At 41.3% G+C, this 15,647-nt stretch overlaps 1 protein-coding gene across 4 annotated transcripts in view; it reads left to right on the top strand.

The window, feature by feature from the left end:
* The window catches only part of NEDD4L (NEDD4 like E3 ubiquitin protein ligase), a 358,982-nt gene that overhangs the window by 203,926 nt on the left and 139,409 nt on the right, over window positions 1–15,647 (top strand). For all 4 annotated transcript variants that reach the window (XM_073006275.1, XM_073006274.1, XM_008013964.3 and 1 more), the window contains 2 exons: window positions 2,081–2,119; window positions 5,149–5,202. In XM_073006275.1, the coding sequence (XP_072862376.1) occupies window positions 2,081–2,119; window positions 5,149–5,202 (93 nt within the window). The remainder of the gene's footprint in view (window positions 1–2,080; window positions 2,120–5,148; window positions 5,203–15,647) is intronic.

The following is a 15,647-nucleotide window of genomic DNA, read 5'->3' as shown; positions in this document are numbered from 1 at the left end:
TATATATATGTAAATATTTTTACCCTATATTTGGAGGCTTTATTGAAGATGCATGTTCTCTATTTAAAATACTTGGCTGGGTGCGGTGGCTGGTGGCTCTAATTCTAGCACTTTTGGAGGCCGAGGCTGGCAGATCAATTGAGCCTGGGAAGTTGAGGTTGCAGTGAGCCGTAATCATGCCACTGCACTCCAGACTGGGCGACAGAATGAGACCCTGTCTCAAAAATAAATAAATAAATAAATAAAACAAAACAAACCCCTTTCATCTGTGCTTTAGTATTATTCATGGGTTACTATGATTTTTTTCTTTACCACCTTTAGAGGCGGGTACTCAGGTAGTCTAACACTTTGCTGAACATTTTCTGGACAGCATGAGTGCTTCAAAAAAATTGTAACTGTCTTGCTGCCATGCAGGCGGCCAGGTCCTTTTGTGTAAGGAACCATAACTGCAGTGTGTCCTCCACTTGGCATTGGGACTGGCATTAAAAATCTGTTTTGCAAACAGGAGCCAGTATTTTGATTAGCAGGGAGGATGCCTGCGAGGGACGGAGGCCATTGTTCCCTGTGTTAGGCGTTGTTGCTGGTTCAGTTTCTAGGCGAGTGGGGGCTGTCTAGAAGGCTCACCAGGAAGGCAGCTGGGAAACTTGATTGCCTGCTAGATACGGAGCCAGGACCAAAGCCGGTGGTGATTGGGGCTATTGCAATGTATTTCCTTCGAAAGGGAGGTCCTCCTTCTCTCCCTTTCCACGGTCGAGGGTGTAGCCCCGTAGCTGGGTTTGCTCTGCTTCTCCTGCTGCCCACCTCCTGGTTCGTATGCCTTTGCTGCATTCGTCATCCTCCTCTCCTTGTGGTGTTGTGACTGGTTGGTTCTTCATTCGTTTTGTGCTCTCCTGTCTTGTTGCTTTCCTCGCCTGTCATTTCCCATGTGCATTCCATGAAGCTGCCCTCCGGGACTGCAGCCCGAGGCAGGCCAGGCCTGCTGCTCCACTCCCCTCCCCTCGCTCATTACCATCCTTGGCTTCATTCACACAGGAGAAAAGCATGAACCCCATTATTTAGGATTGAATTCACTGTGGAGTTGTGGGTGGGGAAAGTGCTGAATTTTTTAAAAAGCCGGTTCAGTGTTGTGTGAGCTCTGTGTTTCCTATTTTTATGTTGCAATCTATTGATTTTTTTTCATCTCCCTGAACTGATCTATTAAAGGAAATAGATTGATGAAGATAAGTATCATTTTGACTAAAAATATCCGTCGCTGTTGGTGAAGTGATGATTTTTCAGTCTCCGATTTTTACATACAATTTTTAAGAGCTGTGTTTAAGAGGCTTATGCATGTGCAGATGCACAAACACACGTGTACAGTCTTCCTTCCTAGAACGTGCATCCTCTTAGTTTTGGGGGATATCTGGTAGTCCTTTCTTCCGTGCTGAGGACAAAGGTATCCTTGCCATCTCCTTGTGAGATGTATATTTAAGGAGATTGATAGAAAGATGAACAGATGGATGAATGAAGAGGAAGACTGAAGACAAGTAGTTTTTAACCTGGTTATTTTTGGAGAAAAAAAAATAATTCACTTTTGGTTTATATTTGGTCTTTTTTTTTTCTTGTTATAAAATCTGATCCTCAGTATTGCTCTCTATAAAATGTTAAGATTTCAATATTTATATAAACAATGAACATGTTCAACTTTCCCTCACCTGCTTCATTACTCTGCAAAACAGATTCGTAGCAGGTAGAGGGAAGTCAACAAAGTTCATTTCCTTCTTGGTAGAATAATCATATCAATGCTAATTTCTTGAAGGAATTTTTTATATTTTCACAATGACTCTTTCCAGGCCTCTGATGTTTTTCCTTCTGGTGATAGAAGCAGTTTAAGGTTTCATATCTATGAAGCATCTGTTTCATAAATACATTCCCTCCCGCTCCAGTTTGGTTTATATGCTAGTCTCAAATAATTGACTAAATGCTTCTCTTAGCTTTCTTTAATAAAAAAAATGTTTAAGCAAATATGTAGACTGTATTATACTAGTAACTGCTAATGTTTGAAAGCCTAAAAGATACTACAAGATAATTTCTTTTCCAGACGCTGAACCCAAAATGGAATGAAGAATTTTATTTCAGGGTAAGTTTTTCGTTGTTTGGTAATAATTGTTATTGATACGTCCAGGTTGACTATCACAGTCAGTTCATCTTGAGGAAAAGCTCTTAAATTTTTAATGAGAAATTCCTTTTAGGATGGAAAAATAGGTAGCCTCCTAATGTGTCCCAAATTTTGAAAGACTAGAAGTAGTGGTCACATAATCCGGACTTGTTTCATTGAGGAGTGTTTTGGAGATGTCAAAAGAAAATTATCCAAACACCATGTTTCATCTTTTGAACTCAAACCTCTCTTTACGAAACAACATAACATATCATTTATGGGAACGGTTTAATTCTGTGAGATGGGTTATGAAATATTTTAGAGTAAAACACTAGAGGCAACATGATTAAAAAGAAACATAAAACTTACCAATTATGTTCTAGTTAGGAAAATTTTGGTAATTGAAATATTGAGTGCATATATATGTGTATAATATAAAATTACTTCTGGAATCTAAATACGGTGGAATTAGGTAAGATTTCCTCAACCTTTTATATTTAATATTTAGAATAGGTATATGTCAAAATGACTGAAATATGTGAATTAGCAGAGATTTGTGCTTATTGAGCATTTGTGATTGCTGTGTTTTACTACTGAAATTTTGGAAATATTAGACTACTCAGCTATTTAATTGAAAGAAAAGGCTTTCTCTTCAAAACGAAGGTATCTTAATTGTATAGTGGTGATATTAAAAACTGCTTGCCTCCAGAAATAATCCAGGTCTTCTGATTAGTGCAGATTTCCAAAGGCCAATATTGCCATGAGGTCCATTATAATTGGTCCTGATTTCTTCCTCTTAATCGCAGTAGTATTTTTTTGTGCTCCAAACTTAGACTACTACATACAGCATCTGCTTTCTATTATGTTCAGAGCTGAAATATGGCACGGATATTTTCATACTTGGTGAAATCCTATGTACAGCCTCTACCAGATGTATTTGAAATTACCCTGTGGAGGACTGAAAAAAAAAGCTAATAGGGGCTGACAGATGCTCTTGGCCTTTAGTTAACTCTCAAATACAGCTTTCCACTTGTGAACCTCTAAAGTGTTTAGACTCCTTTCAGTGGAACACTGGCCACAATTACATAAATGTTAGTACATCCCATACTTTTTTCAACTAATCTTGGCAGTAGGCACATTTAAGTTTTATTTTTGTTAGTTTTTGTTAAGGTTTTTTTTGTTTGTTTTGTTTTGTTTTTTGAGATGGAGTCTCACTTTGTCACCAGGCTGGAGTGCAGTGGCGCGATCTCAGCTCACTGCAACTTCTGCCTCCTGGGTTCAAGTGATTCTCCTGCCTCAGCCTCTCCTGAGTTGCTGGGACTATAGGCATGTACCACCATGCCCGGCTAATTTTTGTATTTTTAGTAGAGACAAGGTTTCACCACGTTGGCCAGGATGGTCTCGATCTCCTGACCTCGTGATCCACCCGCCTCGGCCTCCCAAAGTGCTGGGATTACAGGTTCTTAACATCTTTATATTTATTCATTTTATAAATCTTTATTGGGTGCCTACCATGTGCTAGCTCCTGCCTATAGCCTGTGGTCGCATTAGTGAGCAGTGCGACCCTTCATAGAGCTTCTAAACAGAGAGCAAACTCCGTCTGCTTGTTCTGTCGCTAGGCTGCAGGCAGACCACAGGACCAGAAGCACAAGTTGAGCTACCTGTGCTTGTATGGTCAAGTGTTATTTCATGCGTTCTCCACCATGAAGCAGCGAGGGCCTAGGTCACCTCTCTGGCTGTACCATTTAGAGCCTTAGTGACCCTGGAAAGGCCAGCTGAGGACTCTCAGTCTCCCTGGGATCCTTTATCTCTTATGTAGGAGAGAGAATGCTTACTTGGAAGGGTTGTTTCCAGGATTTGCATGCAATTATGTAAATGAGAACATGTAGCTCTATGTCACACACATGGTTGGTGCTTAGTAAATGATACCTGAGTTTGGAAGATGATATGGGCCATTTTGGTGAGGTTTTGGTAAAGAAAAGGAAGCAAAAAGATATTGAAAGCCCAGTAGCTCTCACATTGCCCCACAGTTCCAGGTCTGTCTCATGGTTCACAGCCTAGGCTCTGGAGACAGGCAGGACAGATCTAGTGCAGGTCCTGGTTGCCCTACACATTAGCTGTGGGCTCATGGGCAAGTTACTTCACTGAACCTCAGGGTCTCAGCTCCTCATTTATAAAATTGCGTGATAGTTATATACCGTAGGATTGCTGTGAAGATTAAAGGAGATCATAGATTGTTGATATTCAGTAACAAGACAGTGCCTAAAAAATAAGCACACAGGCTGGGCACAGTGGCTCATGCCTGTAATCCCAGCACTTTGAGAGGCCAAGGCATGCAAATAGCTTGAGCCCAGGAGTTCAAAACCAGCCTGGGGAACATGGTGAAACCTCATCTCTACAAAAAAAAAATACAAAAATTAGCCAGGCATGGTAGTCCAGGCTACTCAGGAGAATGAAGCAGGAGGATCAATTGAGCCTGGAAGGTTGAGGCTGCAGTGAGCCATGATCATGCCACTGCAGACCAGCCTGGGCAACAAAACAAGACCCTGTCTCTGTCTGTCTGTCTGTCTGTCTCTCTCTCTCTACACAGACACACACACACTTGTAAGCTATTACAATCTTCTTCATTATTTTTATCATTACTATTACTGCTATCAGGCCTAAGAAATATCCTCAGGAATAGACATTTTTTGATCTACAGTCATGAGAATGCCTTGTATAGAGGTTAGGAACTCTTTAAAGCTATTTACAACTATCCTTTCTTATTTTAGAAAAACAGCTAAGAGTCTTTTCTTCTTTGCTATGCCTAAATTCGGGGCAGTATAATATAGAAATCAGTAATAGGAAATTTTATGTAGTACACATAGAATTTCCAGAACAGTAGGATAATTGTTCACATTATACAATTGAGCTGGGCTCATTGTAAAGCAGTATTTTATTCTTTCTGTTCCTTACGTCGCTATTCGAATGATTCCTGCTCATTTAAAAAACACTATTTATGTTCCTTATAGGTAAACCCATCTAATCACAGACTCCTATTTGAAGTATTTGACGAAAATAGACTGGTAAGTGGATGCCTGTATTTGAATTTTGCTTCATTTTGTATTAACTGGATTTTCAGAGCAGCATCTTTAAAACTTTTGTTTATGTTGCACTTATGACAGTATATGTGCCCAAAAAGAAGACTGTTTTTGTCCCACTACTAGTTTGACGTTCAAAATCCTAACAAATACTTCTATGTTGCTAGGATACAAAATGTATTTGTGTGTGTGTGTATTTTTATTGCAGTTAATGTTAACGAAAGTCACTGGTGATAGTATCAGCCCGTATGCTCATGCTGTAATGTTGGGAGTGCAGAACGGTAGGCAGATCTCCAAAGAGGCCATCAAGAATGTAAACAAACTTTACTCAGTTTTTAAATGAAAGCCAGACCCTAATATTGGGATGCATTCAGTAGCAAATCTATGGTAATTCTCTCTGGGAAAATAACAGTCTAATTAATTGTGTATAGCAAAAAGTGAATCTACATTTAGCAGGTAAAGTCAAGCTGTATTTTAAAAGTGGTTGCTTTCTCAAGAGAGAACCTTAGAACGTACCTTTACAGAACCAAAGATATGCCTGAGGCATATAACAGATACAAAGTAACATTTTATATATAGATTTATATATAATATGTTTATGAAGATCGATACATAAATGATATAAAAATGATTTCATTTTGTTTTTATTTTTTATTTTTTTTAGAGAAAGGGTCTCCCTCTGTCACCCAGGTTGGAGTGCTGTGGTGCAGTCATAGTTCACTGTAACCTCAAACCCTTGGGCTCAAACAGGCCTCCAGGATAACTAGGACTACAGGCATGAGCCACCGTGCCTGGCCAGATTTCATTTTAGAAATGGACTTTATGAAGCACATTTTGCTTTCTTAACTAAAACGTGTACATCAAGTAGCTGCGAACCAGGTGTTCCAACTATGAAAATGAGCACTACCATGTTAAGTCCCTAAGGTACCTTCAGAAGTGATGCTATAATTCAGTGCAGTCAGTCATTCTCAGATTTACCCTCCCTGAAACTTGTATGGTATGTTGACTGGTTCAAAGGTGTTCTTAAGAATCCTTTCTGCAGAATTCAGCTGAAACTCCAGATTTTTTAATAGCTGGATGTTCACAGAATATTTGAACTGGAGGAGCCTCATACAATAACTCATTTAACTCCTGTTCTTATAGATGAGAAGAACCAGGTCTAGAGCCTTTACATAAACACATCAGTCAGTGGAGGTGCCAGGGGCTGACCTGCTGGCCTCCTAAGTCCCAGCCCAGTGGTGGCTTGATTGGTATTATTCTCCAAAAGAGAAAACAGATTCTGGCCTACCATCCATCCTAGTATATTTTCCATTAAAGTAAGGGATGTTGGGTGATGAACAATCCTACAGTGTCACTAAACCACTTTTGTTGTATGCATAAACCTACTTTCTTGTGAGATTGAATGAGAGATTCTGCTGAGGGTGCAGTTCTTGTCTCTCCATCTCTCATCCAGTGAGGACCAAGTGAGTTAGACAGTATTGAGTAGTACAGCAGTACGTTCCTGGAGACACGGGTGTGTCTGTAGACTAATCCTTATTCTCCAGTTATTGAGTATAATATCTCTTCTTTAACATGAGGAAGGGGTCAAATTTGAGGAAAAACGGCTTCTTGTTTGATGTGTTTTAGTTCATTATTTTCTTCTATTAAGAGAAATTTACTGTTAAAAAATTGTTTCCCATTTCCGTATCTGAAATAATGACTGTAGTTGAGGTGATCTTGCCCTGGGTCTGAAATTATGCTTCCAAACCAAAACTTTTAAGAAATCTTGTATGAATACAAGCTGTATCTGAAAAATTGTGTTTTATAATATTGATGCCTAGTTTTGCCCCAGGTCATCTGCAGTGTGGTTACTATGCAAAGAATGCTGGTGTTGCTGTTTTGTTTTTCTTTGTTGGCTATTAACCCAGCGGAGACAATATGTGGCTATGGTAGTACTTGGAAGTTCTAGCATTACACAGACTAGCTTCCATTTCTCTCTAGAGGTCATTTTTGGCATTTAAAACACATGCTTTTAGAAAACAGATTTGGATGTATGTAAACACAGGGTTAATCCACCACACCCTGGATGCTAGAGCTATTGACAAAGTCATGCTTTGCAGATTTTAAAATAAACTTTTTGTCACTCTTGCAGCTTGGTATTTTCCCCTCCTATTTTTTCAACCCCTCTAAATAAACCTCTTTGTTAACTAATTGGTGTTTCTGGATCATAGAAAATAGTGAGTTTAAAATACAGCATATTTCCAAGCTAACCACAAATCTGAGGACAGTTTTTCGACTGTGCACCTTTCCTTCCATTTCTTAAGTCTTTTTTGGTCCTTTGCAAACATGGCAAGATTCCGTATTTGTGTCCCAACTGTGGTAATATTGCTGACTTCGTACTGGAAAGCAGTCAGCTCTAGGCAGCATTTCTTCTGTATGGTATTTAAGTTAAATTATTACCACAAAAAAAAAAAAATCCACATGCACTCCCTTCTTCAATTTTCCTTTTGTTTTTTGTTGTTATTTGTTTTTTCGTTGATGTTTTCTTTCGTACCTGGCATATGGGAGACAATGTTTTCTCCAGCTGGGTTCCTTTTCTCTGGTACTTTGGTGTCTGCCAGTCATGTGTGAGCTACACACACGTATACACCTTTTAAATGAAAAATGCTGTGATAGCAGGAGGCCAACTGGGTGTGTAGCACTTCACGCTCCCTCCCCTCCCTTTAGCTATTTTGTTACTTGTAGATCCTGGTCTAATTATTTAGCATTAAACGGACACTAACTCTGTGGGGTGTGTAATCGTATTTATAGTACTGTTTTATTAGTTTGCATTCCATCCTGGTAGTGTAGTGATGTCATAAATAACAGAAACATGGTATCCAATGCTTGGGAAGGGGTTTACCCGGTGGCCAAGCCGTATTTTACTTGTCGTTATTCCATGTGTGGTGGGAGGTGGGGAAATACCGTGTGTGCTGTTAAACATGCCAGGTCCCTGCACAGGTTAGACAGAGTCCCAGTGCTGTGCTCCATTGGGAAAGAAATGCCCTGTGAATGTGATGTGGTTTAGATTTATAGCAGCGTGGCTTGCAGTGTGTTTGCTGCCTTAGTCAGCTGTGAGAGCGCCCTGCTGGGGCCACTCCTTTCTGATGGAAAAGCAGCAGCTGGGAAGGTGCTGTTTCAGGCTCTTGCCGTTTAAAAAAAAAAGAGCGAGTGGGGGAAAACTCTCTCTAAGTCCAGAAGCTGGCATTGGAGGGGGAGAGCGCGGTCATGTGGTTCTGGCCACCCTACCCTCTGTCACAGTGTGGATGAGAGCTTTTTGCTCTTATCCAATCATGCCTGGAATGCCGCTTGCCACTTGGGTTATTTCTGCTATCTGTCGCTCCTGGTGCCGCAGTGCTAACAGTTTGGCAGATGGGACACTTTTTCTTGGAGTTTGTGCCTTTGGTTTGTGACTTCTGGCAGTGCCGGGCCTGTTGTTGCCGCTCGCCCTCGCCCTCCTGGCCCCCCTGGTCACCATGGCCCATCGGCTTCGGTTTCATTTTGGCTCTGGTCGCAGCAACACAGCCCCCGAATCAGAGATCCTAGACCAGGAGAGAGAAGACGACTTCTTCATGGCATTCCACACCCTACCAAGGAGAAGCAGCCCGCACCCCTTCGCCCAGAACGTAGGGGAGGATGGCGACGGAGGCCTGCAGGGAGGCGTGGGCGCGCTCAAGCGGAGCTCGTCCATGTTCATCCCGCAGCTCCTGACCAGCATCGACGCCCGCCCCACGTGCAGCTCCTCGGTGCAGATCTCCCTGCAGCGCAAGGCTGCGGATGGGGCCACGGATGGGTGCGGGCCGCCCGAGGGCGCCGACGATGGGCCTCCGTGCGCCACGCCGGACCCCGGGGACCAGGCCTCCGCCACCGCCACCACGAGGGCCTCGCCCCAGAGCGGTTCCCGGGAGCCCTCGCCGAGGGACACCCCCGGGAACTCCCCTCCGAGGGCAGCCCGGGACCCGGGGCTCCAGGTCAACGGCACGTGCGGCCGCCGCCGCGTGCGGTGCCCTGGCCCCGTGGACTGCCCCGAGGAGGCTGCCCCGGGCCTGCGCATCCAGCACCGCGCCTCCAGCGCCGATGTGCGCCAGGTGAGGCTGCTGCCCCTCGGCCCGGATGGCCAGGGCGGCCCAGCGGCAGCAGAGCCCAGGCGCTGGTCCCTGCAGCACGTTCCAGATGCTTCTGGAAGCTCCGGGAAGCGGTGTTTTGTCTTCCAGTTGCAGCAGCCCCAGCAAGGCGCTCTGGGGTCAGGCAGTGACCTCAACTTTGGCTTCACGGGCACAAAAGGGGACAGGTTGGTGAGGTATCCCCGCATTCGGCTGGAGAGGAGCACCTCGTACCCCACGCAGCCCCGAAGCGAAAGAGGGAGCCCCACGGAAGATCGGGGAGCCCCGGAGGCACCGCCTCGGGCTGGCAGGATGGCTCCCGAAATCCGCAGGACGAACTCCGCAGAGAGGACTCCGCAGGGCCAGGGGTGCACATTTAAGATCAGGCAGGATCAGAACGCGGGGCAGCAGCATTTTAGAATTCTTGTAACCCGGGGGCCGGAAGAAGCTCCCCAGAATCCCGAGGAGAAAAGCGCCAAAAGCCCTGTTTCCACGGGAGCTGACGCCACGGTAAGTTCACGGCTTGTTTACATGTGTTTACTGATTTCAACTTCGATGCTTACTCTGCGGCGTAACCAAAATAAACCTCACCCTCTGTCCCGGGAGTTTCCCTGCTTCAGGCCAGCGGATCTGAATGTTTGGCCGAGTTCTGGCACGATGATTTGTGGTCCAGAGTTTGGTGCGCAAAACACCATTTCTGCAAATGCCTTCTGTAGGTCCTCAAAGTCAACGAACTTTGTCTGTTTGGGAAATCCAAACAGAATACCTTCCCCCTGCTTTTATTTTTCTGAATAGAAGAATTTTGAATAAAATTTATTACTTTAATCTGCCAAAAACCAAGTCAGTGCCCCAACATGTTGATGGTGGAAATGCATTTGAAAAGCTGCTTGCAAATATAACCTGCGACAATACTTTAAAAACAATCCGTTCTCGGAAAGGTGAGGATATTGCAAAGGACCTGAGTTTCGTCTCTTAATAGTTAAAGTAGGTGAATGTAAAGTTTGGTGAAATATGATTATTTGTCATGGCCTTTTTGCTGAGGGGGTCAGGTCAGTCGTTGTTATATAATTCGCTTTGGGTTTTTGTGGTGTTTTTTATTTTTTTGTCCCATTAAGTAATACTGAACGAGAGTAGTGTCACTTGTGGCATAGCGACATTACTGTCCCACAAGTGACACTACTAAGATACTAAGAGATGTGTTTTTAAAACAACTGGGTTATGGCCCAAGGCTAGGGGAAACTGATGGGGACTCATTAATGGTCAGATGGCATGCCGTGCAATTTAACACTGTCCACTTGAGTGTCCAAGCCGGGGATGCTGTATATAGAATAGTAAGTACCCTGTCTCCAGCTGTGGAAATAGACGCCTTAGAACAGATTCTGGCCTTCCTGTTTCTGTGTTCCTGATCGCTCCCTTTCAGTGAAATGGAGTACAGAGAGACAGCTGCACACTCCATCCGACCAGGCATATGATGACTCTGCAGCTTTCGTAGAGTGGGATGAAAAGTTTAATCAGTTCGGTTTCTTTTACTAGTAATCACTAGCCAGTGAGTGCTTTCTCTTAAAGAACAAGCTCCTTATATTTTGAATTGGATATTTTTTTCTCCTGAATTTCATGTGACTGCCAATTTGAGGATATGATTAGTAAATGTCTAGGGGACTTTTTGTTTGGATTTCACTTGTGAATAGTGATTTAGAAAAGTGAGTGTCTGAGTATTACTCTAGAATTGTATTGTCTTTTATTGCTTTGTGTTCAGAAATACGTTTCATCTTTTAAGTAAACTTTGTCACTCCTCTATCATTGGTTGTCATCATTTTGAAGATACAATCAGATGCTTAATGAAAATTTGTTTTTCTTCATCTCTTTCTTTCCATGTATCTCCTTTCTTTCATTATCTCAAACTCTTCTGTTGGGAAATAGCTAAGTGCTTTGCCTTGGTCAGAACCTATACCATATATTACACAATGGTACAAATTTTGACAGAGTTTTGATATTATAGTTGCCTTTAACCCCCACCCCAACAAGTTACCATCATGACAGTTGTAGGTTTTGTTCGGTAACACAATTCCATGCTGAACTTGGACCACTTAACGCATGAAGATTGACAAAAATATATTTCCTAAAGTTTGATAACTATTCAGTTGTATTATCAAAAACTGAAATCACTTTGCAGTTCAGATATAGAGGACAAAGGGATTTATACAATTAAACTCAAAAAAGTTCAAACTCATTTGGTTTAAACTTTCAAATGTAATTAGAAAACAAATTGAATAAACTAAAACTTATGTGTACCTTGCTTAAAAGGGCTATTCTAACTTGCAAGGACTATGTAGTGAAAAACAAGTTTCTACACATTTGGAGAATATAAATTCTGGAATAAAGAGCTTTTCTTGGAGAGTAAGTTCCAACTAGTGAGCAGTAGTCTGCAGTTTCATATGTGTGTATTTTTGTGCACGTACATACATTAGTACGTGGTTAGTAAGCTGGTTTTCCTTTAAGCAGAATGATTTTTCTTCAAAAAACAAAACCAAAATTGGTCACAGAACAAAACTTGCCTGCTCCATTCAGCAACTTTGTACGCATTTCAGATGGACAGGGGTGTTAAGTTTAGGCAGCAGCTGCCACCGCCTTACTTATCTTGAAGGAAAACATTCACTTGGGCGTCTACAGTCTGGCTGCCACCAAGCTTTTTTGGCATTTCAAATATCCACTGCTTTGGTCTGAAGGACATTACATTAGTAAGTTTACATGAAAAAGTAGCTAGAATCTGTTGCAATTTGGTGTTGGAATGATATGGAAAGTCTTCCTGGATTTGGAAATACCGCTCGGGATTGATTTGACAATGTGCTTATATTTCATAAGCTATACTTTAGACCTTATTACAAGATTAAGTTGTTGAGTACTTTTATCTGTGACTCCCAAACATCCTGCCACGACTAAATCTAAAATGTAACATGACTCCAAAAAATGTTAACCAACTAAATTATTAGAAAAAATACAGAGGAAACCCTTGTGATGATACGTTTTCCACCTGGTCTGTCGCTGTCTGTAGACAAGAATTCATCCGTATAGTCATCAATTATAATCAGTTACAAATTTTCAGGATTGTTAGAATTGACCAGTTCAGTCTGTGACAGTCATTAGCAGTCATTTAGTGAGTAACTTAGTTATTTTCTTATAAATTAGCTTTTGGGTTATTTGGTTTGGTTCCAAGCCTCTTAAACTGCATTATTCTGAGGAAGTCGGAGCAACATTTACCAGCATTTGTGCCCCCTTTGTATGCCACTTTGTGCATAATAACTGTGAAACTCTGCATTTTACAAGCTTGAGGAGCCAGTTTTCTAATCTCATTGGTATTACGAAGTACTCAAGGTCTACTGTGTATATAATATTACACCCGTTACTTGGAAAGTTTCAGGGACTATCTGAGTGTCTTGCTGACACAGTTTGTAATGTAAACAGAGGGAGGAGGGCCCACCCGGACAAAAGCAGTAATTCTAACACCTACTTCATATGCTGTTGAAGAAGAGAGCGTTCTTTCATCTCAAGCTGTCTGGACTTTCCTCTGTGTCCTCTCAGTGGACATATACTTCACAGAAGTAGTGTAGTAATCTCTTGTGATTAAAAATTCCTTTTATTGAACAACAAAGGAATATCTAAATTCTTTTCATTTGGGGGAACTTTAGTTTGAGTGTCTTTTACAGAAGATGTTTTTAATATATGGACATTTTTTGACATTAATATTAGTTGATGTCCCTTTTTTACCCTAAAAATAACTCGAGTATCCAGTGTATTAACCACCCCTTTATTTTAAAACATTAACAACACAGGAGGCTAAGGTTGGAGGATTGCTTGAGCCCGGTAGTTTGAGATTGCTATGTTTCTGCCACTGCTCTACAGCGTGGGCAACAGAATGAGACCTTGTCTCAAAAAAATAAAAATAAAACATAATATTGTAATGGATAAGAAAAACAAGTAGCATTATTTTCATTGACTTGGTTTCTGATCGAATTCTATCAACTTTCTTCTCTCATGTATAGTAATGCTCTCTCTTAATGTGGTTTTATATGAGAATAAACCAATATATAGCTTAAAATGTCACCTGTTTTCAGGGGTGTTTTGAAAAGTTGGATAGGCAATGCACAAGGTTGACACCGATATGTTTGTAAACAGAAACTGTACATGGCTTGCAGCGTAGCTCATGTTTCTGTAGTGCTTCACAATTTGAGGAATGTTTTGTTTATTTCACTTAATGTTTATGGCTGTCCCATTGTGGAGGCATTATCTCACTTGACCCTCCCATGTGAAATAGTGTTATTTCACTGTTTCAGATGAAAGGATGTGATACCGTTGTTAGGTGTAATAACATTATGTGTATATCATAGTGTATACTATGATATCACTTTGTGCACCTAAAATGGGAATGTGTATTTATGTGTGTGTGTATATTTGTACAATTAAAAAGTATGTGTTAAGTCAAAAAGCAGTTTAATGCTTCCTGTGATGTGAGTTTTGTTGAAAAGTTTAGAGATGATAACTTCATTTGGTGCCTTGCAGCACTGTCCTGAAGGCGAAAGAAGGCTTCTTTGGGGACCCAAAGAGCCATCCTCTGCAGTTTACTAGTTTTTTTGTCCTGGAGTACTTAGACTCCTCTCTAAGCCTATTCCTCATCAGTAAGTTTGAGGATAAAAACGTCCAGCTCGTAGGTTCATAGTTAGGTTTAAATGAAAGTGTCCCAAGTACCTGATTCATGAACCAGATATCTGTAATATACAAGTCTTTCCCCTAGGAGATTAATTAGGTTAATTGTGAACAGTCATTTTTTGATCAGCGTGGCATTTAACACAAGGCCAACATCCATTTATGGCATACCTGGAAATGTTTAATAACTAGCTTTGATGCTCTTTCTGCTGTCATCTCATCTTTCCTAAGTATTTGTCCCTAACACCAAATGCAGTCTTGGAAAATAATTGCTTCCTGAACTATGCATTATAGAAAAGGACTCTTAAGTATATTTACTGTGTTGATTTTGAAGCCTTATAACATTTTGGCTTGCATTTGTAGCATATTTTTTACCATGTCATTTTGCTGCTGTTACTTTGGTATAGACTGAGGCTTTCAAGAAACAATATAGTGTTATCTCTACAAAATTTCCACATTATGTGACTTTAAAATGAGGGAGATATTTGGGAGTATGTCTTATTTTAGATGCTGTCTTTTAGAGAGTTTTCGTAAATGGTGCAGCTGCTTCTTTTGGCTAAACCTGGTGGCAAAATTCCTAGTCATTGAAATAAATCTCTAATTTTATAATACATATTGATAAGAAACTTGCTATCTTTTCATCAAAGTTCACAGTACCAGAATAAATTTACTGTATGTAAAAACTACCTTAAAATGTAATATATGTTGGATAGTTGATGGTTTCTGGATAGTTGATGAATATTTCTGTATAGTTGAGGCAAATCTAAATGGTAATGCTACTTGTGCAACTTGCAATGATCTAGCATGTTTTTCAATAAAAATAATTAACTGCATATTACTGTGGGCGATACAGGTTAGCTATCCTAAATACATTTACCTTTTTAATTCTTAATTATATTAAGCCATTTGCAAGAATGGGAAAAGGCAGGAAATTCGTAGGTGGTGTTGAAATTGCTGATTCTACACATTGGTACCAGAATGTCTACATTTCCTCTGTAAATGTCAAAGGAAACTTTGGAAACCCACCTCAGAGTTGACTGGTGATTATTCGGACAGGTTATCATCCTGTATGCAATCTTCGAGTTCTCTTAGTTCATACCAAGCAGCATGATATTCCATGTCCTGCACAAGGGAGAGCACCAAAACAGCCTTCACCTGCTGCATATGCCCCACTCTGGATCCAAAATTAAGAATGCCAAAGGATGGAATGTGTAAAATATTAGCAAAAGCAGGTATTGCAGAATGTCTGTACATTTCTGGGCAGGTGGAGATTATTGAAAGTTTTTTTTTTTTTTTTTTTTTGAGACGGAGTCTTGCTGTGTCACCTAGGCTGGAGTGCTGTGGCGCAATCTCGGCTCACTGTAAGCTCTGGTTCCCGGGTTCACACCATTCTCCTGCCTCAGCCTCCCAAGAAGCTGGGACTACAGGCGCCCGCCACCACGCCCGGCTAATTTTTTGTATTTTTTAGTAGAGACAGGGTTTCACCATGTTAGCCAAGATGGTCTCAATCTCCTGATCTCGTGATCCACCCGCCTCGGCCTCCCAAAGTGCTGGGATTACAGGTGTGAGCCACCGTGCCCGGCCTTGAAAGATTTTTAGAAATAATCT

This window comes from Chlorocebus sabaeus, chromosome 18 (genome assembly GCF_047675955.1).
Source record: "Chlorocebus sabaeus isolate Y175 chromosome 18, mChlSab1.0.hap1, whole genome shotgun sequence".
In the NCBI taxonomy this organism is placed as follows: domain Eukaryota; kingdom Metazoa; phylum Chordata; class Mammalia; order Primates; family Cercopithecidae; genus Chlorocebus; species Chlorocebus sabaeus.
This window is presented reverse-complemented; position numbering and strand designations above follow the sequence as displayed.